At 32.5% G+C, this 26,554-nt stretch overlaps 1 protein-coding gene across 1 annotated transcript in view; it reads left to right on the top strand.

Moving 5' to 3' along the window:
• The first annotated feature begins 15,693 nt into the window (after positions 1 to 15,693).
• Positions 15,694 to 26,554, top strand: part of LOC128987408 (uncharacterized) — a 49,265-nt gene continuing 38,404 nt past the window's right edge. Inside the window, exon 1 of the mRNA XM_054408237.1 lies at positions 15,694 to 16,177. Coding sequence (XP_054264212.1) covers positions 16,132 to 16,177 — 46 coding nt within the window. The 5' untranslated portion in view covers positions 15,694 to 16,131. The remainder of the gene's footprint in view (positions 16,178 to 26,554) is intronic.

The raw sequence follows: 26,554 nt of genomic DNA, 5'->3' as shown, positions 1-26,554 counted from the left end.
AAGTGGGATTCTCAGATTGATATGATTTGTAAAAAAGTTTCCAATGGTACATTTATGATTAGAAAACTAAGACCTTTTGTTAGTATAGATGTGTTGAAATCCATTTATTTTGCTCACATTCAAAGTCATTTGTCTTATAGTATTGTTGTGTGAGGTCATTCTGGTAGTATTAAAAAGCTGCAACTGTTGCAAAAGAAAGCTGTTAGAGCAATATTCAATGTTGACAGTGAAACACATTGTAAGCCATTATTTAAGAAACTTGGAATTTTAACCGTCACTTCTCTGTACATTTAAAACTGTTTACTGTATATTAAAACTAATATTAGAGAGTTCCCTACAAATGATTCGGTTCATAACCATTTTACCAGACAAAACTCTTTTCTCCACACATTAAGTAGGTATATTGTGTAATGGATATACTGTGATAAAAACTGTATGACGTTGCTATACACGTATTTATAATGTTGATGGCAACAAATGGATTTGATTTTGATTATAATATCAAGGATCAACCAACACTGTAATAGTTCTAGTAAGAAATTTTTACGTTGACATTTTCTGGAACTTAAAAGGTATAAATTAGGGCAATCGAAGTTGACAGGTTGTGCACAATAAGCTGTTGCAGCTGCGATGCAATCCCATGGTCACTTGTAAGCCTAGTCCTCTGTAAAAAAATGAGACAAGTTTGTCAAGTGCAATTTTTAATGAACGTTATAATTTAATCACTTCAACTGGCTGTGTCAACTCTAACCGATAAACTATGAGAGCCTCATATCTTATCTGAAAATGCTCTCTTACATCTGCGATATGAAGCAAATTTTAGGTGGGTATATTTGTGTGCTTGAAGAAACTCTACTTGAGATTTGTGTTATAACATAGATAAAATATTTATATAGCATTTCAAATTCCTTCCTTCACGAGCAGAAGGCCTGTTTAATTGTGACCAACATTTGCCTTTGCATTTTTTGAGATTGAGCTTTTAAATTTTAATATGTTTTCTTTTTGCAAGAGATTTTTCATATCAATTAGTTTGTTACTTTACTTTAAAATTTAAAATATTTAACAAATCTGAAGTACATTACTTTACAAACAATTTTCATGTACTGTTTATGCGTCAATTTTCGAACAAGTTTCGTCAAAAACTACTCTTGATATTTTTAAACTTTTTATCAAGTTAAGTTCGAACATGTAACCCTACATAGATCTTTTGCTGTCTCCCAAAGAAGACCCGGGAAGGGGCAAATCTAGGCTCTAGGGTTCAAACCCCGTAAAGGTTCTGGATAGAAACTTAGCAGCTTTGCCTGTGGCGAAGACTGGGGCAATTTGCTTTTCCAAGAACTAAAGGTCGATACAGGTGAATGTTCACGGAAAAGAGGATGTTTGTGTTAATCTTAGGTCTCATCAGGTATTACAGGTACGTAATCATAATTTTGTTCATTTGGATGTTGAATTGACTAGAAATGAACTTGCTAAAGGCATTGTAGCTTCAGTTATATGCATAGTGCTGACTACCATTGTCCTGATGAGACAGTAGATCTGTCACTACACTAGCACTTCGGACTAAGGGTCCATGGCAGAGATGTAATAGGCTTGTATCCTAAAGCCCGCCAATAAACTCTTATCAGTCCAGTTCATTCTTTATACAGTAGTACCAACTCACCCTTTAATTTCCGCATACGTTCTACGCACGGACCTACATGGATGGCGTGCGGGTAAACTTAAAGGTGAATTGGCCACCAAACTAAAAAAAAACTTTCTAAACTGGTTGAAAGGATGTAAGGATAAAGGACGAAAGGATACGCTTTCGAAAATGCTAAAACTCAGGATTAAATATTTATGTTTCTAAAACATCGTAAAGGAAAATCGTTTGAGCAACCCAACCAAATTGAAAACGACCCGTGAGGTTCCATTGGGAGGATTTGTTACGAATTTCACGAATTAAACTTTTTGTGAAAGCTAGAGCATGTAAACTTTTTACCGGTTCGGACTGAAATGTTTGTGATATCCTCGTATCATCGTATCATGTCATTACTCAAGTCCCACTTGACTCCTTGCTTTACTGACGAGCAAAACCGGCAACTTTATAATAAAGCCTCTAGAGAAATGGAAGAGCGGTTCACGTCAAAAACATTTAATTCGTCAGTTTCGTTGGGAACTGTGAATCATTTCAAAAGTAAGTTCAACTAGAGAGAGTTAATACTTTAACAAGTGCATTACATTTTTTGGTCTTTTAAAGAAATATGATATTTTCCTATGCTATGAATGTTAGCACAGAAAAAATAATAATCGTTGTTTTTAGCGAATTTCCCATATAGGGAATAAGCTATTACCGTAGTACTCATGGTAGTAGTACCTGGACGCGGGACCGATTTTTTTCTTTCGTTTTGAGGTCCCTAGAGGCCAAAAACACCATCCGTTCAAATTCATATATATATATATATATATATATATGTCCGTCAGCATAACTTTCTAAATACTATACAGCCGCATATGTAACTAAGGGATACAAATTCTATCTAGAAGGACCACTTCTAGATGAGCTAGAGACTTGAAATTTTCGGCGTTTTGTAGGTCTAGTGCCCAAACCCCCGGGAAAAATCCGAAAAGTCACATTTTCTAAATTTAACCCCCCCGAAATTTCGAATTCCCCCCCCCATGTTATTCTTATGGGAAATAACATTGAAAAATACCGAATTTGGTACGCTCATCTGAACAACTTAGAAACGTGCTAGAGACTTCAAATTTGCGTAGTATTGTAGTATGAGATCTTATATTACCGGTGGAATTTGCAAAAATCCAAAATGGCGGACCTCTGAAAACGAAAAAAACACTTTTTTTTCAACCGGATGTAGCTCGAAAACGGTAAGAGCTAGAAAAGATTTGAAAGTATATCTAGGAACAGGAATTACATTTTCTACAAAACCCTCTTTGGCGTTTTCCGAAAATCGCACTCCTTCAGCTTCAAAAAACGCCCTACCTTCAAAATTTTTTAAATTTCTTTCAATTTTTTACCGGTTTTCACTATTTTATCATACTTAAGTAATTCCTTTTCGCAAATATTATTATTGTTTTGTATTTTCCTTACTTTACTTTAAATTTTACTCATTACGTGTTTTTTCGTAACTTTACTCCTTGACCCCCAAAACTTAATTTTAATCTCAAAATTTGAAGGTTTTTTGCCACTTTTACAAGCCCCATGTTATTCTTATGGAGAATAACATTGAAAGTGGTCGACTTTGGTGTGCTCATCTGAACCGTTTAGAAACGTGCTAGAGACTTGAAACTTGGTATTATTGTTGTAGGGGATCTTATATTAACGGTGATATTTGCAAAAGTCCCATTTTCAAATTTTAACCCCGCCAAAAATCCAAAATGGCGGACCTCTGAAAACGATAAAACACGTTTTTTTCAAACGGATTTAGCTCGAAAACAGTAAGAGCTAGAAAAGATTTGAAAGGATATCCAGGAACAGGAATTAAATTTTCTACAAAACCCTCATAGGTGTTTTCCGAAAATCGCACTCTTTCGGGTTCAAAAAACTCCCTATTTTCAAAATTTGGTAAATTTATTTCAACTTTTTACCGGTTTTCGCTTTTTTTTCATACTTAAATCATTCCTTTTTGCAAATATTATTATTGCTTTGTATTCTCCTTACTTTAGTTTAAATTTTACACGATACGTGTTTTTTCGTAACTTTACTCCTTAACCCCCAAAACTTAGGTTTAATGTCAACATTTGGAAGTTTTTACGAGCCCCATGTTATTCTTATGGAGAAAACATTTACCCCATAAAAACCACCATAAGTCCCCGTTCCCATGGTCCGTTCATGCTATAGATTTACTCTGGTTTACTTAAGGTTTTATCCCCTTATCGTATTTACAACCCCCCCCCCCTCCAAATATTAAATCCCCCCAATGTTATTCTTACAGGTGCATAAGTCTAAATCACGTTTACACATTTCTAGATTAACTGGATATCTGTAATTTTGCATGATTGTAGATCTTGCGCCCTTTCCGAAAAGTGATATTTTACAAATATAACTCCCTCCCCCACGAAATATAGAATCCCCCCCAATGTTATTCCTACAGGTCCATCGGTCTAAATCAATTTTACCCACTTCTAGAATAGCTAAAGATCTGAAATTTGGCTCAATTGCAGGTCTTGCGCCATGGCCCATTTCTATTTACCCCCTACCAAAAAAGGGGGCCTGGGGGCGGAGCCCCCAGCGAGCCAAAGGCGAGTTTTAAATATACAATTTTTTGGAATTTTCTCCGTAACCATTAGGCGCATAATAACGCTTCAATATACTAAATTATTTGTTTTTTTAAGCTCTACAAAATGGTTTGGAAAGAAATTGCTAAATTTTATGTTTTTTGGGTCAAAAATCGGAAAAACCTATTTTTACCCCATAAAACCCCCCGTAAACCCCCGTTCCCATGGTCCGATCATGCTGGATCGCGAACTCGTTCGAATAAACGTACGTTTACACGTTTGTACCAAATTTCATCAAAATCGGATCATTTTTGCTCGAGTTATCGTGCTGACGGACATATATATATATATATATAAATAAATATATATATATGAATTTGAACGGATGGTGTTTTTGGCCTCTAGGGACCTCAAAACGAAAGAAAAAAATCGGTCCCGCGTCCAGGTACTACTACCATGAGTACTACGGTAATAGCTTATTCCCTATATGGGAAATTCGCTAAAAACAACGATTATTATTTTTTCTGTGCTAACATTCATAGCATAGGAAAGTATCATATTTCTTTAAAAGACCAAAAAATGTAATGCACTTGTTAAAGTATTAACTCTCTCTAGTTGAACTTACTTTTGAAATGATTCACAGTTCCCAACGAAACTGACGAATTAAATGTTTTTGACGTGAACCGCTCTTCCATTTCTCTAGAGGCTTTATTATAAAGTTGCCGGTTTTGCTCGTCAGTAAAGCAAGGAGTCAAGTGGGACTTGAGTAATGACATGATACGATGATACGAGCATATCACAAACATTTCAGTCCGAACCGGTAAAAAGTTTACATGCTCTGGCTTTCGCAAAAAGTTTAATTCGCGAAATTCGTAACAAATCCTCCCAATGGAACCTCACGGGTCGTTTTCAATTTGGTTGGGTCGCTCAAACGATTTTCCTTTACGATGTTTTAGAAACATAAATATTTTATCCTGAGTTTTAGCATTTTCGAAAGCGTAAATCCTTTCATCCTTCGTCCTTACATCCTTTCAACCATTTTAGGGAGTTTTCTAAGTTTTTTTTTTTATGATTTGGGGGGCCTATTTACCTTTAAGTTTAGCCGCATGCCCTCCATGTAAGTCTGTGCGTAGAACGTTTGCGGCATTTAAGGGGTGAGTTGGTACTGTAAAGAATGACCTGGACTGATAAGAGTTTATTGGACAAGCCTACGTCATCTCTGCCATGGATCTGTAGTCATAAGTGCTAACTTCAGATCCACCGTCTCATCAGGACTATGTTAATCAGCACTATGCTTAGGACTGAGGCTACAATGCCTTTAGCAAGTTCATTTCTAGTCAATTCAACATCCAAATTAGCAAAAATTATGATTACGTACCTGTAATACCTGATGAGACCTTTTTATTATTTGCATTTATAAGTTTTGCCTTATATTAAACTGTCGTTCCTTATGACAATCGTCAGCTTAGGGTAATTTTATTGTATATTCGTTTACTAATGCCTGAATACTACTAATAAAATTGATCCGTACGAGATAAGTTTAAAACTTAAATTTACAATGAAGCTAATGTAAAAAGCTACCTTTTCTTTGGTTTAAAGTTACGATTATGTTTAAACCTTTTTATAAATGATTTATAAAAGAGGTATACTCTATCGGTAACTGATATTTCTGATATTTTGCGATCAAAAGCATTGTTTGGCTTTTACCAATACTTAAATATTTAGGATGGAACGTTCAATGAAATGCCTGTGTTACTTTCTGCTTTGAATATCAGAGCGTGTATACTTGTATATTGAGAAGTTTTGTTCAATATTTTGTAACACTAGAGAATTAATTTACTACTTTGTCATGAAACAAGTCACTAACACAATACCCAAAATAAAAAGAAATGCAACACCAGTTTTATCATGTTGTATCACATGCAAGTTTAATTTACAATGCTGTGCGAGACCGGGTAAAACCCAGAAGTTAAACCCATACATCTTGGGTAAAACCTATCAACGATAAGATAGTCATCGTAAGATAAGTTTAGCAAGTGTTATCCATCAACCCATTAACATTTAAGTGCCAATGTTAGCACAACTCAATTGCAAAGATTAATTTTCATATCGCTTTTCAAAGTGGTTTTTATCTCTAGTTGCTTTACCCATGATTCCCAAAGAACTGATTGTTTGAGAATCGATATTTTAAATGTGGTTTAAGCGTTAAACGACATCCTTAAAGCATTTTTAATTTTGAGTTTTGAATGTAAAACCTTTCCTGGCTTGTAACTGGTTTAATAAATAATTAATCTTGGCTAATAATTTTTATTTAGTGTTTCGTGGACCATAAAACTATTTAAAAAAGGGTCGTACAATTTTCAGAAAATATAGTTTAACGTCTCTAGTTGGAAACTAGAACATCACTTAAAAACTCTAGAAGTCATTGAGGTTTGCAGCTCTTTGAAGATAGAAATGGCAAATTAACTGAACCCTTAGTCACTAGATTTTAGAATGGAAGTCATAATAGCTTTCTAACAGGTTATTTATTTTTATCAACACGTTATGTTTCAAGTCCTTAATTGCTAGTAAGTTATGCCTTAGGCTCTGGGTACTTTAAAACACAGTCAAAAGCAAAGCATTAATATAACAAATCTATTGAATTTGTAACGGATATTGTACAGCGTGACAACTGCTCTACCGAGTACAATTTTTTTTATGTATTTGGTTTATTTCTGACACTTCAACATTTGTCTGTAGCGGGAATATTATCGATGAAAAAACCAGTAAATTACACCAGTAGGAAAACTAGAAAATAATGATAATTGTATGCCTATACTATTTAAAAATTAACCGTAGGGCCTATATAAACTATTCTATTAAATGTTGCACTATTTAAGTCACAAAAAGTCTGTGGTTTACACACATTTTTTAATAAACCAATAACATTCAATAGAGTTGTATTAAATCAATATTACTTTGCCTTGTATACGGGATGTGTTACCTATGTCAACTGTCCAGATAAATTGTAAATGTTCTTCCTTAATTAAAAATCTTCTACATACTACCAACTCTGTAATCGAGGACTGGACTGCTGCCAATTCATTGTGTATAAACAGTAGCAAAACACAGAATATTGAATTTAGTTTATCAAGTACCTGTTCAGATAGTGTTAAGTTTTTGAGAGTATTAGTACAGCTTAAGTGGGATTCTCAGATTGATAGGATTTGTAAAAATGTTTCCAAGAGTACATTTATGATTAGAAAACTAAGACCTATTGTTAGTATAGATGTGTTGAAATCCATCTATTTTGCTCACATTCAAAGTCATTTGTCTTATAGTATTGTTGTGTGAGGTCATTCTTGTAGTATTAAAAAGCTGCAACTGTTGCAAAAGAAAGCTGTTAGAGCAATATTCAATGTTGACAGTGAAACACATTGTAAGCCATTATTTAAGAAACTTGGAATTTTAACCGCCACTTCTCTGTAAATTTTAAATTGTTTACTATATTAAAAATAATATTAGAGAGTTCCCTACAAATGATTCGGTTCATAACCATTGTACCAGACAAAACTCTTTTCTCCGTCCAAACCAATGTAATTTTATGACCACAATAATACCTTTATTGAATTTGGCAAAAAATTGTATAATATGTTACCTGCTCACATTAAATTTCTTTAAATAAAACAATTTAAATATTAGAAAGATTTTGTGCGATTTATGTGTGTATAAGGTCAAAGAATTTGTAGAACATATTAAGTAGGTTAATGGATATACTGTGATGAAAACTGTATGACGTTGCTATACACGTATTTATAATGTTGATGGCAACAAATGGATTTTATTTTGATTTTGATTATAATATCAAGGATCCACCAACACTGTAATAGTTCTAGTAAGAAATGTTCACGTTGACATTTTCTGGAAACTTAAAAGGTATAAATTAGGGCAATCGAAGGTGACAGGTTGTGCACAATAAGCTGTTGCAGCTGCGAAGCAATCCCATGGTCACTTGTAAGCCTAGTCCTCTGTAAAAAAATGAGACAAGTTTGTCAAGTGCAATTTTTAATGAACGTTATAATTTAATCACGTCAACCAGCTGTGTCAACTCTAACCGATAAACTGAGAGCCTCATATCTTATCTGAAAATGCTCTCTTACATCTGTGATATGAAGCAAATTTTGGCTGGGTATCTTTGTGTATTTGAAGAAACTTGACTTTTGAAGAGACTTGAGATTTGTGTTATAACATAGATAAAATATTTATATAGCATTTCAAATTCCTTCCTTTACAAACAGAAGGCTTGTTTAATTGTGACCAACATCATTGTGTGTCTTTGCATTTTTTAGATTGAGATTGCTTTTCAATTTTAATATGTTTTCTTTTTTGCAAGAGATTTTTTACATAACAATTAGTTTGTTACTTTACTTAATTTAAAATATTTAAGAAATCTGAAGTCCATTACTTCACAAACAATTTTCATGTACAGTTTATGAGTCAATTTTCGAAAAAGTTTCGTCAAAAACTACTTTTGATATTTTTAAACTTTTTATCAAGTTAAGTTCAAACATGTAACCCTACATAGATCTTTTGCTGTCTCCCAAAGAAGACCCGGGAAGGGGCAAATCTAGGCTCTAGGGTTCAAACCCCGTAAAGGTTCTGGATAGAAACTTAGCAGCTTTGCCTGTGGCGAAGACTGGGGCAATTTGCTTTTCCAAGAACTAAAGGTCGATACAGGTGAATGCTCACGGAATAGAGGATGTTTGTATTAATCACAGGTCTCATCAGGAATTACAGGTACGTAATCATCATTTTGTTCATTTGGATGTTGAATTGACTAGAAATGAACTTGCTAAAGGCATTGTAGCTTCAGTTCTATGTAAAGTGCTGACTACCATATTCCTTATAAGACGGTGGATCTGATGTTAGCACTTCGGACTACGGGTCCATGGGAGAGATGTCGTAGGCTTGTATCTTTAAGCATGTCAAAAAACTCTTATCAGTCCAGTTCATTCTTTATAGTACCAACTCACCCTTTAATTACCGCATACGTTCTACGCACAGACCTAACATGGACAGCATACAGGTAAACTTAAAGGTGAATAGGCCACCAAACTCTAAAAAACAACTTTCTAAATGGTTGAAAGGATGTAAGGATGAAGGACGAAAGGATACGCTTTCAAAAATGCTAAAACTAAGGATAAAATATTTATGTTTCTAAAACATCGTAAAGGAAAATCGTTTGAGCGATCCCACCAAATTGAAAACGACCCGTGAGGTTTCAGTGGGAGGATTTGTTACGAATTTCACAAATTAAACTTTTTGTGAAAGCTAGAGCATGTAAACTTTTTACCGGTTCGGACTGAAATGTTTTTAATATGCTCGTATCATCATATCATGTCATTACTCAAGTCCCACTTGACTCCTTGCTTTACGGAGGAGCAAAACCGGCAACTTTATAATAAAGCCTCTAGAGAAATTGAAAAGCGGTTCACGTCAAAAACATTTAATTCGTCAGTTGCGTTGGGAACTGTGAATCATTTCAAAAGTGAGTTCAACTAGAGAGAGTTAATACTTTAACAAGCGCATTACATTTGTAGTTTTTTTACAAGGAACATGACATTTTCCTATTCTATGAATGTTTGCACGGAAACAATAATAATCGTTTTTTGTTTTAATTACTAATCATTAGTCTGCGTAACTTAAGTAAAAAATACTTAAACATTAACATTAATGATTAGTAATTTCCAATGTTCTCATTTTGTTGTTCTTATTTCCAACGTTTTGCAAATCTGCAGATTAAGCGGAATTTGGTTACCCATTTAAATTTCTATAAATATGTATGACTTATGTATTACTAAAAAATAAGCCAAATTTAAATAATATTAAATTATTCTTTGTTTTCCGTTTGCTGTTGCAGGTAAAGTAATTGTTACTTATGAAAAATACTGAAAGTTTTGAGCCGTACTAGGGCTGTTCCTGATTCCTTATACATGTACGGTACTTAGTGCTTAGTACTTGTTACCTGTTTTTTCAACTCCTTTTATTAAGTTACCATACCAACAAAATAAACCTTCCATAAATCTTCGTTCCTCAATACAACGAATGTACTTAAAACTTAAGGGGTTATTTAGAGTAAATTTCAAGTTGTGCTTTATTCTTAGGTATAAACACCAAACATCAGTCTGTAATTAGATCGTTGTATTGGTTAGATATGCTTTGAAGTTTGTGAAACAAAACGACTGAGTTCCTGTAGTTAACAATAATACATAGGCTAATTTATAAAATCTAAAGCAACGCATCCTGAAATAGTCTACAGATGATATATGAGAGTAAATATAGGACATTTAAACTATAACTATACCACTTCAATTGCCCTAACACAAAAATATACTAGTTCTTTACATTTTAGATAATGACAGAATTTCATTAATAAACCATTAAATCCACTAAAATTGAAATAATTTCTAAATGAATTAATTATGTCAATACAGAAAACGTGTATGGACATGTACTCTCTACTTTACAACTTAATATTGAGATTCTTTCATGTTTCCATAATGTCAATTAATTTTTATTATTTAACTAAAAGTTTCTACTACAAAAGCTTTATTGCTAACCCATGAAGTATTTCTAATACTACTAGTTTTTATAAAAAATAAGTTTGGAAACTGAATAAATTGACATCGTGTATGACTTAAGTGTAATATGTATGTGAGTAACACCGAGGAACAAACGTAAACTATTTTATTTCCGTACGTGTGAAGGAACGGTAACAGCCACATAATTCTTTTACCATAGATACTCCCCAAGTCATTTTGAAATAACGGGGTTTTATGCGATGAGATATAACCGAACTATAACTATAACTTTTGACTTTGGTACGACAACGTCCTTCACGATAAAGTAATATTTTAAAATGCCAAACGAGATAATTTGAACATAAATACTAATATCGACCTAAGAGATGTTAGATTTTTTTTTTACTAGGATGCTAGGCAGCCTGGGATTGTTTTTCACATTACTTCAGATTAGACCTAGGGGTTGCGGCACCATCACTTAGACTTATCCATTGGTGACTTGGCGGGGATCGAACCCGGGACCTCAGCTCGCTCCCCCAAAGAGATGTTAGTAACGAATTACAAAATCAAACATTAGGCGTATTTAGGAACAAAATAAAAATAAATTAGATACATTTAAACTAGAAAGAAAAAGGATAACAAATTTTACCAAACAACTTATAGATGTAATAAAAAATTACCACATATAACTAAATTACTAAAATATCTATGAATCAATCCAGACGCTTAAATTTGTTTACTATTTTACGTAGTGTGTCAGTTTTGGTCACGTTTTACAAACGTAAATGTAAATTCAAACAAATAAACGTATTTCTAAATTCTAGATTTAACATGTAAAAGCTACTATAATACAGCCAAATCGAGGCAGAACTACTGCAATGAAACCACTATGATAAACATTCAGGTTACTAAGCCGGATGACATCTCATTTTGTTTGTTTGAATTGAAGATGAAGCCGATTGAAGAGGTAAACCGTTCATTTAATTAGAAGCTAATCATCATCACTGATTTAAAATTACAAACTGAAATATATCCTATAAACCATTATGTTCATGACAGATTTAGCTTTGAAACATGAATATTTCCCTGGGTTTTTAAATGAATAAGCCAAATTTATGTCAATCACAGTACTATAGGATTATCGCAACTGGAAAATTGGTTAATGCTTAGATCATGGGATTTCGTATTTCCAAAGTTTTTTTACTAGCTTCTCTGCTTGAGTGTGAATGTTTTGTTATTGAGTTTGGTTGTGATATGCATATGTGCTACGTGTATTACTTAGTAGGGGTCAGTCCCAACCTGGTAGTGTACCACAAAATAAATTCATATTTCCAAACAATATTCGACGAACGTTATAACGTTACAATATAAATCCCATTAGTTTTGCTATCCCATTTAACGTTTACCCATTCCTATTTTCCGATCCAATGACTATAGTAGTTATTGCACTAATCCCCATTGACATAATCTAATGATTTAATAGGCTCAATCAATATTCTGGATAACTAGTATTTAGAATACAATGGTTTCAATCTTGCAGAGGCAAGAGTTGGACTGGTGGGAGGGTCAATGCAACTATTCAATTAGGGAGAACGATGATTAATTTATACCAGTTCAACCTCTCAGGCCCTACTTTTGACCATCCTGAATGCCCTTGGGACTTGCTTTAGTGATAGTATTTAGAAAGCCTCAAGATCAGATAGTTAGATAGTTTGTTTCGATTGCAACTTTGTAATGATATTGCAGGAGCACATTAGAGCTTAAGAAAAATTTCAAGCATCTGATACCAATAGTACCTATTCCACAGCAAACTTGCAGACTAAGCGAATTTTCAATTCGTTTGATTAGATTTTGGGTAAAATATTTTCAAAAACAAGGCATATTTGTACCACTTTAACATTAGATTAGATGAGTTCTTAGATTTGCTGCTACTAGGAAGGGAAAAAGTGTTTTTCGATAAAATGATAGGATACATTTTTCCTAATTTGATCATTCACATAAACAAGCAAAGTACAACACTTTTCTTTGTTTCCTTAAGAACAACACGGGAATTCTAAATTAGTATTAGTAATTATACAGTTTATCAAAGTAACAAACAAACTAATTGAAACATTTCATATAAACTCGTTGACATTTTTTATACAAAAAACAAGCTTTTAATTGCCACCACTTAATTTCTATGGAAAAAGTTAAAGTGATCTATCAAGTTATTGAGGTCGGGAATGATCTTGTTCATACTTTGAAATATGAAACGATTTTCCTTAAAATCTTATCCAATGTAACAAGCTAGTTAAGTGTGAATACAACATAAATAAATATACAAATACCAGAATTTTGGTTTGGAATTTTTGAATTTTGAAAGTGAGGGAGTGCTCGGGATGGTCCAAAAACCAAACCAAATAAACTTTATTTATTTCCAGGGACAAGTTAAGGTATTTATAAAACTTTGTTCTTGGATACTTTCAAATTTAAACATTGACTTTAGGTGTAACTCTTCAAAATAGTATGTAAAATTAAGTGAGAGAAACTCTGCCATGTACGATTTTTTATATGCAGCGCAACAAATAATCCAAAATTTATAAATAGTTCCATTTTACTGCCAAAGTCAAGTTAAAATAGTTACAACAATTTATTTGCTGATTTATAACAATTCTTTTGATATTCAAAACAGTGTTAAAATTACGTAAAATTACATGACAAACATCCTTTAACAAATTGGAATTTCTGAAAGGGGTGCAAAAAATCCCAAATATGCAACGAAACAATCATGGACTATTGTATTGCTATAGAGAATATCTAAGCATTACTAGATATAACTTAGACCGTAATATTCTAAAACATTTCTTCCTATCATTTTATATTAACTCCACTAGTTAGCAAAGTGTAACAATGTACACCACCTCTAAGTTCCCACCCCTTCCACCCCCATCATCCCTCCCATCACCAAACTAACCACTGAAACTCCTCCTCTTGATGAAGCAACTGTTTGGTTTGAATTCACCCGAGAGTTGTGCAGCCAACTGTCTGATGACTTCACCTGAATAATCAACTAACAAACGCTTAAATCCTTTGAAATACGAAAATGTGAGGAAATTAAGGGCAAATGAATTAGACGTACTAGTTTGTCGGATTTTGGTGGTTGATTCATTATTAGTATAAACGAAACCGGTTTGGTATAGGTAAAACATATTTGATGAAAATACCATCGCAATAATTGTAGAGCCATTGAGTAAAATTGCACAAATACATATACAATTCTTTTATTCAATTCTATTAAAGTATTTTTCAAACATATGACAACAAAAGAATACGTAACATTCAAGCAAATGGAAACGTTTAAATAGTTTAACCCAAATGACCTCTTCTCTTGTAAAAGAGCTCTGTTTACATTTTACATAAATTTATAATAGTCTATTGTTTATCAGGAACCGACAATGTTCTTTTTATTCTATCACATTTCTATCAACATCGACCATGTACTCTATTGTTAATGTTTGTTTCAACCACTTGTCCATAACTTTTTTAAGTTGATCACACACACTTTTGCCCCACAGTAAAATGTTCAGTTTCTTTCATGTCTTCATTCATAGCCCATTAAAGTTGGATTTAAAAAGGTTACAACTAATAACATGCTACATTAAATTAAATAGAATGTGTCGAGTAACTCCACAGTCATGAATGTAACAGATTTTCAAGTGAGGATCAAGGGAGCAGTTGCAAAAGTGCCTCTAAGCAGAAAATAATTATTTCATATCAATACATCATCACGTGTTTTTTAAGCCGACAATGAGTGAAAGACGAGTGTCAAATCGATTACATTATAGCTTTGATACAAATCATCTGGCTCTTTAACCAGGACTGTCCATTGTTTCTATGATCATATAGAAGCTAACCTACCAAAATAGTGCACCCTCTTATCTTTGAATAATCTTTTTTCGGTCGGGGACTTCTCGTCTTTATATTCATTATCATTGACCCTTTAGAAGAGTGGGCGGATCGACCACTAGTAAAAGAACAATAAAAATTGTGTCTTGTAAACCTAGAGATATGCACACATCTATAACATTAAGTTGCAGGATTTCTGTCTTAGGTTCCAGGTATCTTGGATAGCCTAGCGATACAAATCTTAATATAAATTATTTAAAACGATGTTGTATAGTAAATGTTTAACACGTTCGCTGCTACGGACGTTCCGGAACGTCAGCCGGGCCACGGCGCCAGGAGCTAAGAACGTTCCAGAACGTCACCGTTCATTGTTGTTTAACGTTGCTATGGATAAGCCAGCACGTCACAAGCGTTCTATATTTCTTTGCAGCTCGTGGGGACGTACTTTTCTGACAATAAAAAATATAGTTTCCCAAATCACCACCAGGGTTGTTTGGAACAGGGCTTTGTTTTACCTCTTTCCTGCTAGATAGCGACACTACTTTACCGACTGTAACCTGGGTAGTGCTGCTATCCATCAGAATCACTTAGTACTATATCAAATGCCAGTATTATTGCAGAACATTGCCATCCAGTATAACTACTGTTGTTTTTACTGTAATTCAGTGTATCGGTGGCAATGTCACGCAGCGGCCGAGCGTTAGTTCAGCAACTGGCGCCGTCCCGGCATCTAGCGCTCAGCAGCGAACGTGTTAATGTTTTATATCTATAAGGTTCAGTTTTTTAATACGTTTTAAGCTAACCCTTTAGATTAGGCTCAATAGAAAGCACATTTGTAATCAATATACAACCATACATAAAACATATGCCTACTACCTTATACAACTCTCTCAAATGAAATACACATTTTTACCAAACGTATTTTTAAGAAGAAAACTATGTTATTTACCTTTACGATATACCAATTACAATGGATCCCCCCACTTTATTTCCGTCAAGAATTTACCAAAATGCGGGCAAACAAAAGTGCAATATCAGCTAGCAGATGTTGGATGTTGAGCAGTAACATATTATTGTGGGCCGGGGACAGCCGAACATTGGCGAAGGTACACGAAGTTTGCCTGGGGTCACCAATAGAGCGTCAGTACCGCCTCGCGCCCCGAAGGGAGAACTTACGTCTCTTATTCGAGTTAAACACGTAATTTTAAATAAAATAAACGCTTCTTTCTCTACTCACCCGTTCCTTTAGACTTAGATGAAAAAGTTTAAAGCCACAATAAAACAGTTTATAAGTGATAGGATCGTTTTAAGATTTGATCAGGTAAATTTACGATTTTAAAATCGAGTAGAGTAAATCACCAACAATGTTTTGTAACGTAATATTATTTGTGATACAAATTACCTTGCTGAAGGAAACTAGGAAATTGTAATTAAATTTTCTTTAATGTAAAATCGGGATTTAAGCTCGTCAACTATGGGAAGGCAGAAGTTGGTTTTGCTCACTTTCTTCTTGATTTTAGGTAAGTTTTGACAATAGTTTATCTAATAATGTAAGCAAAATAATACACAGGGGAATGTTCAGTTAATATATTTTGTTTTCTTTTAAATTGTTATTCTATAGGTTTATTTAAGATAAAACTTTAATATATAATAAAAGTACAACCTCTTCAATGCTGCACTTATTAAATAAAAATGTTTCGCTACAACAAGAGCTCTTGGTAAAGAACGAGTGCAGCAAGTTATAAAGTAAATACTCTAAAAATGTAACTGAATACCACAAAACGTAACACTACAGCTCATTAAAATGTGCAAATATTGAGTAAATGCATAGTTAGCTACGAATGGTATTTTTTTCGTCAGAAAACAACAAATAACAAATGTTTAGTTGTACGTCTCAAAATGTTCATGGTTTTAATTTATTTTGACTCGCGGCTAGCTGGTTAACGTAAAATGGCACGGAAGTATGCCACTGCAGAAATAACTAATTTAACTAAGTTAGCAGTAGTTAGAAATTAAAAAAAAGTACAACTAAGAAATAAAACAAACCAAATAATGGTCTAGTAAAAACAGAAATTATAGTACCACAGAACAGATTTGTTTTACTGTTGGAGAAAACTATATTTTAATCTCAGTTTCCACATATCATTATTATTATCAAAATGGAAGTGTTCTATCATAGTGCTAGAAACATATTTTTTAAAGCATTCTTTAAAATTTAATTCGGTTTACGTTTGTTTTACGAGGATTTTAAACATGTTTTGCTGTAAGTAACTTTATAAGTGATTTCGACTTTAATTAACTATTTAAAGACTTTTTCGAATGCCTTCAAAGTTTTGTGATATTCTTTTAACTCAAGAGAGCTAATTAGTTCTAAACAAATCTTGAAATTGAAGTTTTTAGTTAATTTGTTTTATTTTGAAAAGAAGAAAAGGCTTAAGCCAAAACTTAAAATAGTTTAATAATTAACTAAAACCCGTTACGTATTATTTTATAGAATTATAGAAGGAATATTCTGACTAATAGTAGATAAACATAATGATGATTTATTTTAATATTTTCCTCATCCTTATAACTCTCCTTAAACAAAGTAAAGAAGTTTCAAAGTTTTACTCAACAAAGTAGAAACTTCGTTTGACTGCAAAGCTTCTTTGAAAAAGAAACAATATACTCAAATACTTTGTTGATACATAATTTCTTTAAAACACATACTTTTTCGTAATAAAAGCTAAATCAGTCATATACATGATTTTAAAAAACATGTAAATAATAGTCAACACCAACTTTGAACGCACTAAACATAGGGACATACTTACAAATTGCTTAAAGCGATTCAACAAGTGAATATTACTATAATATTCTGCAAATTGTATGTAAATAAATGTAATTTAAATAAATATTTGTTCCTACAGTCACCCGACAAAGTAGGCTTCCTTGCACAGATTACAGTCACAGAAAGCCTTCCTTTGGCGCACAGTTTTTAATTTGGAGCAAACCAGTATGCCAACCAAACAACACAAAACAGTATGCTTTTATTATGCACTTAATACGCTTGTGTACGCTTGAGAAAACAAGTTGGCAACCCTTAAAGATATTACGACTACGATCAGTTGTGCAGCGTTTCCAATTTCGTTCAATGTTTTGATTTAACCTAACAAAAAAAAAAAAAAAAAAAAAAAAACGTGATGTTCTGTGTTTGAAAGACTATTTATTTATATAATTTATAGTAACTGTAGGAAAATATATTGTGTAAAATTTCGCCCACTAGTTACACAAATAACTATGGAAATGCTATTTAAATGAAGTCATCGTTATTTATTACTCCTTTCTAACCTCATAACTTTAACTACAAATTGACATTAAATAAAAACAGTCAGTCACCAAAGTATTGTTCCAATTGTATGGCTGAACAACACTGCAGCATTTTTGAAATAGTATTTTTCAGTGTTAACATAGTCATATATTGAATACATGTATTATATATGTATTTTTTGACATGTTAGTAGCCCTAAACATGCAAGAAAATAATAATACATGTATTATATGTCTTAACAAATTTAATATAATGTTTAAGTAAAATATAAATCGTTACATGGTGTTATCAGGAATGATTATAATGTATTGTTAATAAAACTAAATTGGGATATATATTGTTTATAACAATTTTTTTGGAAACCACAAATACTTTCAATTTTATCCAACATAATTGATTATGGATAGTGATCTTCTTTAGCACTGAAATTGATTTGAATATTTAAAAACTAACAAAGATACTTTGGAAATCTTGAAATTGGTTTGTCCACTTGCTAGCTATTTTTTTTTTCACAATGTACCTTTTCTGCAATTTTAAGGAAAGACGAAATCGGTTTAACCTAAAAAAAGTTTTCGAGTGATAAGAAAACTATATTTTCATGTTTATTCAAGGTTCTGTTGGCGCACTTTGTTTATATGTTAGTTTTAACAAATTCTAATACATTAAACGTATAAAATCAGTTTTGGAAACTCAATTGCTTGTAGCTTGATGAATTAACCATTGTACTTAATCGTTTTTCTTTGTACAGGGTGAGGCAATGAAAGCACCCTAATTTATAAAATAGTACAAATTCAATACTATTTACCCTATTGGTTTAAATAATGTAAAAATACGAAATCCCCCTTTGTTAAATATATATAACCCTTTTAGTGGATTAACAAAATATGAAAAGGGTGTAAATTAATACAATAACCATCTGAGTGTTATTAATACAATAACACGTTGTTCTTTTAGTGTTGAGATCACAATGAAAATTATGAAAATTGTTTGAGTTTTTATTTATGGTTGTTATAAGTACTATGCAAATTAGTGATGAACGTGTTATATTTTAAACATTTATTTAATCTTTTTATTTTTATAACTTAAAGTACAATTATTTGTACAACATTCTTAAGACCATTTTGACTCTGGTATCATTTTGATTTTAGTAACTCTTTGATTTGTGTACTAACCATTTCACCGTAAATTTATAACCCAGTCACATAAAATAGGAAAAGAATATTGCAACACCGTACATAACGTGAATTGGTGACATGGAGTGTTAAACTTTAAGAGAAGCCAACTTCTTACTTTGCCCCAGAGGCGTCAGTGAGATACACTATAGCTGCATTTGCCAAACTTTGTGTCTGCTGTGAAATAATGTAATACTCAAATGCATCTGAAAAAGGTATTTTTTACATTTAAATCGATTTTGTATAGTTCAAATAACATTTAATTGAACAAGTTTACAATATATTTTTTGCTGTAGCCGTATTGCTACAAATGAAATATTTTAAAATTGATTCAGTTTTATATTGTTTACAGTTACATGCACAGTTTTGTCTATTTAAAATCCTTTAAGAAATAGATAGACTATAAAAGCTTGAACGTATTATAGTTATGACAATTTTTGTTTAATGTTAAAGTTATTACAATATATAAGACACATTAATACTTTGTAACGCATTTTGTTTGAATATTAAAAATGAATTAACAGTAAAAGTTTTAATAATTTTTACTCAAAATTGGTTTACAGCATTGTTAAATTCCTTAAGTGCAGTGGAATAATATGAAAAACATATATACATATATAAGTTTGACCGTTTTACACTTACTTGTGCATGGTTGTTTTTAGAAATAAATCGAATTTGACAATGATATTGTTTTTAGAAATCACAAGTTTAATATTCATTGTATTGAATATTTTAAAGCCTCTTTTGACGTTAGTAAGTTCGATTACGCTTCAGTGCCCTGATTTAGACTGAATTTCCCTCTGTAAGGAAGGAAACCTCGCAGCGTGCCTCGTGCCTTTAATTTAAATATAAGTAGCTTTTTTATTATTTGTTTATATATTGAGTTTTGAAATTTTCAGCACGCTGTTTACACAAATTCCTGTCGTAAACCATTTTAAAGGTTATAGGTAATCTGTATTATTTTAAAAATATTTATTTTTGAATCTTATTTTGTCTAGAACTTAATTTGCTCTCAAGAAGCTTTTAAGACTAAGTAAAGGGATAGAAGTATTTGAATTTAATTGAAGTATTTTAAAAATGTCCATGTTAATTATAAAGTTATAAAATAATAAGGAGATCACGTTCAAGTGCTTCCCGAAAATACAAATACCTGGAAATTATATAGCCAAACCCCAAACCTCAAATATATGATGGTGTATTTTTGATTCATAATTATTGTACTCACACAATTGTCAAAATATCAACCGAGACGAAACAAAATATTCATAATTGCATAGAAAGTTTAAAATGTAGTAAAACTAAACAAAAGTAAATATCAATAAGGATCAAAGTATATATTGCTGCACTATAATCACTGATTAATTAAAAACAAAGACTTATTTGTATTGTAAAAAACCATAGTAAAAATAACCATCTCTGTTTAAATTATAATTAGGTTTTCATTGCGCTTCTTTGGATGTCGATTTAAATTAATAGAGAATATTTTGTTACCTTAGATGACTGGTTAATCTAAATGTTTCTTGGTGACTGCCTCATCAGGTTTATCCTCTTCTACGATTGGTCACAACAATTTAAAACAAAATACAAGTATATATTACTGTACATTCGATCATCGCTCGTTCGTGAGCACGTTTGAGTCGCCGCCGCCGGACCGATCAAACGCAGTCGCCACGAAACATGTAGTTTAGCCAGAACTAGAGTTTATGACTATTCAAAGAACAAATTTTTCAAAAACAAATATTTTTAGTAGAATTAAATTTAATTAAAAACATGTTAAACATAACAACTGTATAATATAATAATTCTAAAATTATAATACACTGCATTGCTTAGTTGTATTATGTATTGTTATAATAATAATTAAATAAGTCCTACTCAACGATGTAGTATTTTTGGTGCATAAAATATCTAAATAAACAACAGTACACAACGGTGGGTGTTTTTTGGCCGTAAACGTGATATGACGGAGATTTAGCAAAGACATATTATCTTTAAAAATTAACTGTATACTATACACCCGTATTTATATTGGCTGCTCTTTTGTTTACTATAATTTGTGTTCTGTGCTCTCCTTCAGCAACATTCTCAAAATGATATTGTGGATTTCCTCAAAGAACATAACCATTCATAAAAAAATAGTAAACATGTTAACCTGTGCGTAAAAAAAAATATGTTACAATATTGAAATAGTCGTACCTTTGTGCATAATAATCGTTGAATTGTATAAAAACAATTACCTAATAAGTTTATCCTATTTTTTTTCTAAAACGAAAGCTTGCCCCTATACTAAAAACTAAACTTAAATTAATAATTCAAGTCAACATTTAGTAGCCTTTAAAATAATATACCTTTTATACTATATTTTTATTTAAACTAGTTTATTTTTACAGCAATTTATTGAGTTGTTGTCAGTAATTACAATAAGTACCATGTAGGGCAACAATACTATTTTTGTATTAGTAAAATTTGACTTTTTCGATTCTAAAATGTATAAAACCAGTCTTTTATCCAGTGCAGTTATTAGAATAATGTATTTTTTAATTGTATGCTGTCTGTTGAATACTGATTTGCAATATAAATATTAATCTGTATACAGCTGATTTGCCATATTTGCTTTAAGATGTATTTTTATAAATATAAAATCATGTCTGCTGAGTTTTGAAGCCCGGTTGAAATATGTTGTATACGAATAAATTAATTCCTCCATTAATCAAATTATGCATTACCATGTAATATTTTATTATTAGAAATCATAGTCATGTTTATGATACTTAAAATAAACTACTTAGCACAAATAAACGAATTATAGTTTCAAAAACTTTCTCGCTAACTGACAATTCCAGCAGAGTTTGTTGTGGAGACCCTGCTTTATGTGGTGGAAGGCACAATATACCCAGTAAGCCCTACCGGGCCGTAAAGCAAGAGTAACTTTTTACTTACTCTCCCTCTAAGGTGTAAAGCATGCTAAGCCGGGTTACTTGTGTAGTGGGTTTCCCTAGCCATAGTTTGTACTTACATGGCTCTAGTGCTGTAGGTAATGAAACCAAACTGTCCCTCATTTGTTGAATAGGTGGTTTAAAAGAGTATGAAGTGAACAGTTTTATATAAAAGTAGAGCGTAATAAGACATTGTATTTTCAATCGGGATGGTATATTTGAGGAGTGGTTTTAATTTTAATTTGGATATGAACACATGATATTTAAAGAGTTTAAAGACACAAGCGTCATGTATGTTGTATTTTAAACCTGAAGTAGTGTAGTGATTATATATCGTGTAGAAACTACACCAAAAAAATAAAGAAATTGAGTACAGTTTAAATACAATTGTCTGACTTTTTCATGTTGTAGGCTTCATTGTGTATAAACTTTATTTGCACGTTTTTCTATACATATTCTTAAGGCAATAAACAACCTATATGTTTATAATAAAGAAATCTAAAACAGACAGAATAGTATTACGCAAGTTCATTTAACTTAAATAAGCGGATTCATATATTTTCCTTGTGGCAGCATTTAAATTAATCAAATATGTAACTACTAATAAAGCAACTGTGTAATAATTATCGACACTTTTAAACAATCTTGGTAATATGACGATAGTTTTCCGTATTGAATTAGTTGTATTTTATAGTTTAACTTTTGGTACTGTTTTATATAAAGCTTTAATGCAGATGCAGAGAATGTAATAGTTCACGCTTTTTAAATAAAAGGCCACTAGTTCGATTCTGAGAAAATTTAGAAGATGTTTTGATTGCATAAAACTTGGTGTTGTACTTAATCATTAGATTTTAGAATAGTTACACATCAAAATGTATATTCGGTTAATAGTACAGTAGTACAAAAGCCTGTGACCCTTTCTTAATAATGCTGTGAAATGATGCAGGGGTCCACTTTACGAATTTGCATGAAGGTAAATGTTTGTCAAGTGCTTGATCGTTAGCAAGAAGGTTATGTATAGGCAACTAGGCGTAACCTTAGACTTGGACGAGTCTGTTTGGTTACAAGAAATAGTTCGTCATATCCTGTATTTCGAAACTGAATCTAATGCGGTTTATTTTTATTCTATGTATATACTAGCTATATTATCTCTAAGCATGAACGAAATGTGATTGGTTATATGCTTTTAAATAATTTTAATATGAGAACAAAATTTAACTAGCTATCAGCTACGAAGTGTAAAAATCTTCTTGGATGCACCTTGTGTGTATGCTCTTTATGTCAAAATAAATTACCACAAAATAGCAGACTAAATGCTTTTGGTATAGTGCATCTCTTGTGTTTTTTTTTTTATTATTTTCATAGCTCAGCCAAAACGCTAAATACGATTTGTGAAAATATATCTAATATGAAGTTTTGCAGTTTATCATAGCCCATATTTTAAATTTTCTAATTTCAAGATAGTGGTTTTACCAACTCTCAAAAAGTTCAACGTAAAAGTTTAAAATTTTAAAACCTTCAAAACAATTAATTCCCAGTTCCCAACGAAACTGACGAATTAAATGTTTTTGACGTGAACCGCTCTTCCATTCCTCTAGAGGCTTTATTATAAAGTTGCCGGTTTTGCAAGGAGTCAAGTGGGACTTGAGTAATGACATTATATGATGATACGAACATATCACAAACTCTTCAGTCCGAACCGGTAAAAAGTTGCATGCTCTGGCTTTCGCAAAAAGTGTAATTTGTGAAATTCGTAACGAATCCTCCCACCGGAACCCTTAAAGGCGGTGACACACTATCGATCTTTTCCCCGATCAAGACCCCGAACCGAGCAGGGAGAAGGGAGAAGGGAGATAAATATCAGCAAAATTTTACTCCGAACATTTCCCCGAACATGACCAAGACCAGACGAATTCTACCGAGCGCGGCAAAAGGAAGTTTGGAGAGAGATAGAGAGTGTGTGCGAGTGAGAGCGCTGAACTATCAATGCTAGCGCAGGCGGCCGCTCGGTGCGGCGCTCGCGACGATGTTCGGGGCAAAAATGTACCGTGACACACTATCGTACATCGGACCGTACATCGGACCGATCTTTTCTTTGATCTTTCGCCAAAAAACCGCCTCCAGAGCGCTCGTCTCCCTGCTCGGCCTGATGTCTTGTTCGGCGTCTTGATCGGTGTACGGACCCGTGACACACTATCGAACATCCTCCCTTCGACCTCCCTTCTCCCTTCTCCCTGCTCGGTTCGGGGTCTTGTTCGGGGAAAAGATCGATAGTGTGTCACCGTCTTAAGAGTGGTTTTCAATTTGTTTGGGTTGGTAAAACGATTCACCTTTATAATGTTTGAAAACATAAATATTAATGCCGAGTGTTTGATAGAAAGTTTTAGTACTTTAGGTTTGGAAATTTAGTAAAAGAGGGTTTTCACACCTATCCACATTTTTGACATTTTAAGGCTTTAAAAAGGTTAGTGGTCTCTTCAACCGTAAGTTACCCGTTGCCATAAGCCTCTGGTCTATAGTTGAAACGTATACGTAGCAAAACAATGGGTGAGCTGGAACTGCTTAATAGTGATTTCTACCAATAAAATATTGCTATAGTTTTATAGTCCTTCACGATACTCACTCACTAAATAAACTAATTGTTTATACCACAACATAATTTTACATGTCAATAATTATACAGGGTGTCTCAGACCACCTAGCCGGCTTCTATAGCTCCAATATGAAAGCAAATGGAAACCTAATTGCAACTGGAACCCCCTATTTTGACCCCAAGGAATTCGGCTAAATTATTTCCAAACCCAAAAAATCACCCCAAAGGGTAGATTTTGGGGGTGGGGGTGGTTTTTGGGAAATTTTCAAATATAAAGGGGGGTCGTGTTATACCTCGTTTTAAAGGTCCCTGATTCCTAAGTATTTTAATGGATAAATTATTTAAATTTTATTAATCCCTATTTACAGGGTTTTCAAAAACGTACAAAACATAGACCTTTGAACTACTTTTTACTGCAAAGAGGTGGAATTTCGTGGGGGGTTCAAATTTTTATAACAATTTAATTGCTAATGAGCTTTCAAAAAACTCTGGTTACAACCCTTTTCCTAACGTTTTACTTATCTTACGCATTTTTTTCAAATGGCAACATGGCTTTCATTACAAACCACATTGTAGCCCTTAAAATTAGCTACAATTTTTGTATTTTATGTTTTTTTGTATCTTTATTGGTTAACGAGCTGTAGCGAAATTAGTGTATTTTAATGTTTTATTAAATGGTATTCAAAGTGTTTTCTGTTGTAAATGTACACGTCTAGGTTTTAATTAAAACTAACTATGTCTAAAAAAATTAAATAGTACTCAGATTGTTAATCTTGGGAGATTAATAAAGGAAAGAACACAACTGCAAATATTCTTAGTTACTTTACGACTCCATAGCTCTAATAGTGCTTTGAATGAATACTTTGTTTGAATCAGCATTAATAGCCTACATACTGCAGGGCTCATTGACTTCTACAAATGCTTAAATCGCCTTCCATGTTGTTCCATGCAAACCCCAACTCTGTTTGTAGGCGCGTTGTACTTCTTCTCCACTATTATGGTATTGCTATTTTACTACCGCAGGTGAATTCACCTCTCATACAGGTCTAGTAAGTTCCTTTTAATTTGCTTTATCTGATTAAACGTGACCAGTTTCACGCACACGCTCATTGATTTCATGATTTTTTTTATTTACAAGTAGCATTAAGCACATCTAAACCGGTATTCATTCAAATGACTATTAGAACTTTGGAATTGTAAAATAACTAAGAATATTATGGATATATGGATGTCAAATCATAATATAAAAAATAATAAGAAAGTGTAATTTTCACATTATATCTTAAATATTAGAAAACAAAACATTTTCTAAGGAATTCAGAAAGAATATCGTTACTCCGGGAGAATAAACGGCAACGAAGAATGTCAGCTTAATGAAGGAAGGGTCCGCCGGAATTGGGTTGGCGAAAAGGGACTGCAAACATCGTCTCGGCCGGGTTATTAGGCTGGAAGGAATTTAAATTTACTTTAATAACACAATAATGAATTCATGAGTTTGCTATAAAAATACATTTTCAAAATATTTAAGATTGTTTCTCGTGGATGGTAAAATATTGGGTTTTACTGTTTTATTAATCTTAGTTCTTATTATCTTATGATTGCTGTAGAGTTGACAAAAGGTGTATCTACAGAATAGTGTGTTTGGTGAGCATTGTTTTTCCACACAAGAACCTCTTTCGGAGGACTGATATTGTAAGTTATCAAAATCTTTGAGTTATTAAAAGAATTATTTGTCTTTCATTTGAATTTACGAGAATCAATAAAGTCATTATAGTATATTGTACAACAAAAGAGTTGACGAACACAGCCAAAAATGTTTCGTCAAACAAGAAAAAAAATCATGAAGTAACGGTTTTATTCTAACTATTTGAACCTTATTGTTTTAT

The sequence above is a fragment of the Macrosteles quadrilineatus genome, unplaced genomic scaffold (genome assembly GCF_028750875.1).
Source record: "Macrosteles quadrilineatus isolate MER2022 unplaced genomic scaffold, UCM_ALF_1.0 Scaffold_2__2_contigs__length_208266976, whole genome shotgun sequence".
Taxonomy (NCBI): Eukaryota; Metazoa; Arthropoda; class Insecta; order Hemiptera; family Cicadellidae; genus Macrosteles; species Macrosteles quadrilineatus.
The sequence above is the reverse complement of the archived record's forward strand: the minus strand, read 5'-3'. Positions and strand labels throughout refer to the sequence as shown.